Raw genomic sequence first — 4069 nt, forward strand, 5'->3', positions numbered from 1 at the left:
AAAGGGGGTGAATTTAAAAAGGGGGTGAATTTAAAAAGGGGGTGAATTTAAGGGAGGTGAATTTAAGGGGGGTGAATTTAAGGGGGGTGAATTAAAAAGGGGTGAATTTAAAGGAAGAAGAAAATTTCACAGTAAAGAGTTGCTGGGGAAGAGTCTGCAGTGAAGGCAAATGGCTGAATTGGTGGCTCTTGTCTTGTTTTAAACCCTCAGGAGCCCAAAATGACTCGTTCCAAACTGAAGGAGGTTGTGGAGAAAGGGGTGGTGAGTCTGAAATCTGCTTTTACTGTTGCACCCTCCCCTTTCCCTGGGTGGGGAGCAGGGGCAGGGCCTGAGGGAGCAGCTGGAGCTCTGTCAGGGGAGGGTTAGGGGAATATTGGGAAAATCCTTCCCCCAGGGAGTGGTTGGGCACTGAGCAGGCTCCCCAGGGCTGCCAGAGCTCCAGGAGGGTTGGGACAACCCTCTCAGGGGCAGGATTTTGGGGTGTCCTGGGCAGGGCCAGGAGCTGGGTTTGGATGATCCCTGGGGGTCCCTTCCAGCTCAAGGTGTTCCGTGGCTGGTTTGGGGTTTGGGGCCTCCTGAAGGGAGTTTAAAAGCTCTCACATGGTGGTGGAGTCTTGCAGTGGGAAAAAAAAACAGTTAAAAGGGTGTAAAAGAGAGTTGGTTGGAGCTGAGCAGCACAGGGCAGGGCAGGGCAGGGCTGGGCAGGGAATCCCTTTGTCCAGAGGCTGCTGCCTGGAGATCCCAGGAGGGCTTTGGAGCCTTTGGCTGAGCTCTGCTTCTTGCTTGGCCACTGTGCAGGTGGGGCTCAGGGGCTCCTTGGGTTTAAGAACTCCCTTTAAGCTGTGGGAACAGCTCTGAAGCAGCTCTGGGGTTTCTGCTCTCCCCAGGTGATCCCGACGTGGAACATTTCCCCCATTAAGAAGGCGAACGAGGTGAAGGTGAGTGGGATCTTCTGGATCCTCTCTGGGCTTTGGGGTGTTCCCTCAGTCAGAAATCTCTGCTCTGACCCTGTTAATCCTGCCCATTAAAAGCTTCCCACCCTGGGACAGCAAAAATTCCTGTGACAAATCCCCCCCAGGGTTGTTACTTCGATTTTATTTTTTTTTTAATTTTTGTACTGATTTCTACCTTTCCCCATAAAATATTTGAGCAAATTGAAGAACTTTGCACGGCCTCTGGCTGCTTGTGCCCATTTCCCTATTCAAAGGCAGGACGCTGAGTCTCTCTGATGGGATTTAGTGCCTCCCATAAGTGAAGAAATCACTTCTGTTGTGCTGCAGCCACCCCAGTTTGTGGACATTCCCCTGGAGGAGGATGATTCATCTGATGAGGAGTACCAGCCTGATGATGAGGATGAGGATGAGACTGCAGAAGAGGTGAGTGCAGCTTGTGCAGAGGCCTGAGGCAGGAAAACCCTCTTTGTTTTAACACTCATGAATCATCCCGGACCTTCTAGTGATGTTCCTTTGTCGCTCTGTTATTAACTTGGCTGAAAAAGAGCCTCTGAGGTGTTGGCTGGAGCAGAGTTTGAGGCCCTTCTGCCTGTCTTGCCCTGCAGAGCCTGCTGGAGAGTGATGTGGAGAGCACGGCCTCCTCCCCTCGGGGGGCCAAGAGGTCCCGGGCCCGGCGCTCGTCCGACGAGGAGGGGGGGACCCCCTGTGAGGTAACCCCGGGGGGGAGCCCCTTCCTCCTTCAGAACCCGGGGGGGAGCCCCTTCCTCCCTCAGAACCAACCCACAGTCCTCCTTCCTCATTTATTAGCCCCACATCCGGGTGCTGGGTGGATTTAGGGTCCCCCTGCCTTGGCTGCTGCGTGGCCACTGAAGTCCAAAATAAGCCCTTAAAGCTCTTGGGGTGGAAACAGTTGTCTCAGGTGATAATTATTGTCTCAGATAATGGTTATTTTTCTGGTTATTTCTGGGAGGAGTGCAGGGGAGTTGCTGGCTGTGCTTGGCTCAAGAGGAGAAAGTGGGTTTTGTAAAAGCATGAAGGTGTTTCTGGTGACTCTGGGCACCAGCACCTCAGTGGGAGTGGAAGGTGCAGAGTGATTAAGGACCAAGGATCAGCAGAGAAGGGCAAGACAGTGCCTGAGAGCTGACCCTGCAGTCAGAAAGAGCAATATTATATTGATATTTCCCCCTTCTGCTCACCGTGGGCTTGGATTCTGCCACAATAACTCGTTTATCAGCTCTAGAAATGTTGAGGCTGATACTCAAACCCTCCAAATATCTCCTTTCCTGCAAGTCTTGACGTATCTCTGTGCTTTCTGAGAGCCAAAGTGAGTGTGACACGAGGAATCCATTTCCTCCTGGGAAGCTTTTCCCTCCTTCCTTCTTGTGCCAGGCCAGGAGAGAAAACAACAACAACAACAAAAAAAGAGAGACTTTATTCTGTCCTTTGGAAATCCGTGCTCTAAATCCAACCTTTTAACACCAAGGCCTCTCTGACTAGGTGGAGAAGGTCACTCCACCTGCTGTGAGGCACATCAGTGCCGAGGTTGTTCCCATGGGGCCTCCACCACCTCCCAAGCCCAAGCAGAGCAAGGACAGCACGTTCATGGAGAAGCTGCACGCGGTGGACGAGGAGCTGGCCTCGAGCCCCGTGTGCATGGACTCCTACCAGGTACAGCCCGGGGGGGACACCTGGGCACAAATCAGGGGGATTTCTGGGGTTTGCTGCCCCTGCTCTCGGTGCAGTCTGCCCTCCTTTGAATCACAAATGGAGCCCTGAGCAGGCTGGGCTGGGGAAAGTGTCCCCTGTTGGGACAGGGTGATTTTTAAGGTGCCTTTAAGGTCCCAAACCCTTCTGTGGGGCTGTGATCCTGTGGAATTAGATCTCCACAATGGCTCTGTGGGAGAACAGAAGTAGCTATAGTGTGTATATGTATATATACATATATAAAAAATATATATATTATATAGATAATGAAGGAATGTTGTTAGTGACACAGACTTTTAGTTTCTTGTAGCTACACTTCGTCTTTGTGCTCGTGAGTCTCTCACTGCCTTTATTTTGGCTGTTAAAGGCACCTCTCTGACATTCAGTGAGAACTATTTCTGCAAGCAGTCCTGTTGGCTGAGTTGTGGTTTGCAGGAACAGGTTTTACTATTTACCATTAACTGTTTACTATCAGCTCTTTACTGGCTGAGGAAATTGGTTGTCCAGTTTATTGGGAACTGAGCTCAGTTCCAAATTGGAGCTGAGGAAATTGCTTGTCCAATACCATTTACTGTTAACTATTTACTATTAACTAACTATTTACTATTAACTGTTTACTATTAACTAACTATTTACTATTAACTGTTTGCTATTAACTATTTACTATTAACTGTTTGCTATTAACTAATTATTTACTATTAACTGTTTACTATCAACTAACTCTTTACTATCAACTCTTTACTATTAACTAACTTTACTATTAACTAACCCTTTACTATTAACTATCTATTTACTATCAGCTAACTATTTACTATCAACTATTTGCTATCAAATAACTCTACTATCAACTATTTACTATTAACTAACTTTACTATTAACTCTTTACTCTCAGCTATTTACTATCAACTAACTATTTACTATTAACTAACTTTACTATCAACTATTTATCAACTATTTACGATTAACTAACTTTACTATCAACTAACTCTTTAGTATCAACTATTTACTATCAACTCTCTACTATTAACTAGCTTTACTATTAACTATCTGTTTACTATCAACTATTTACTATCAACTAACTCTTTACTATTAACTAACTCTTTGCTATCAACTATTTACTCTTAACTCTTTATTATCAGCTATTTACTATCAACTAACTCTTTACTTTCAACTATTTACTATTAACTAACTTTACTATTAACTAACTTTACTCTCAACTCTTTACTCTCAACTAACTCTTTACTATCAACTATTTACTATCAACTAACTCTTTATTATCAACTATTTACTATCAGCTAACTATTTACTATCAACTATTTACTATCAGCTAACTCTTTGCTATCAACTCTTTACTCTCAACTCTTTACTCTCAACTCTTTACTCTCAACTCTTTACTCTCAACTCTTTACTCT

General features: G+C 45.6%; 1 protein-coding gene across 1 annotated transcript in view; it reads left to right on the forward strand.

Moving 5' to 3' along the window:
- GON4L (gon-4 like) overlaps positions 1-4069 on the forward strand; it is a 32261-nt gene that overhangs the window by 3839 nt on the left and 24353 nt on the right. The window contains 5 exon segments of the mRNA XM_029958146.1: positions 211-261; positions 888-938; positions 1281-1376; positions 1559-1663; positions 2451-2757. Coding sequence (XP_029814006.1) covers positions 211-261; positions 888-938; positions 1281-1376; positions 1559-1663; positions 2451-2757 — 610 coding nt within the window.

The sequence above is a fragment of the Manacus vitellinus genome, unplaced genomic scaffold (genome assembly GCF_001715985.3).
Source record: "Manacus vitellinus isolate BGI_N305 unplaced genomic scaffold, ASM171598v3 scaffold_142_pilon, whole genome shotgun sequence".
Lineage (NCBI taxonomy): Eukaryota > Metazoa > Chordata > Aves > Passeriformes > Pipridae > Manacus > Manacus vitellinus.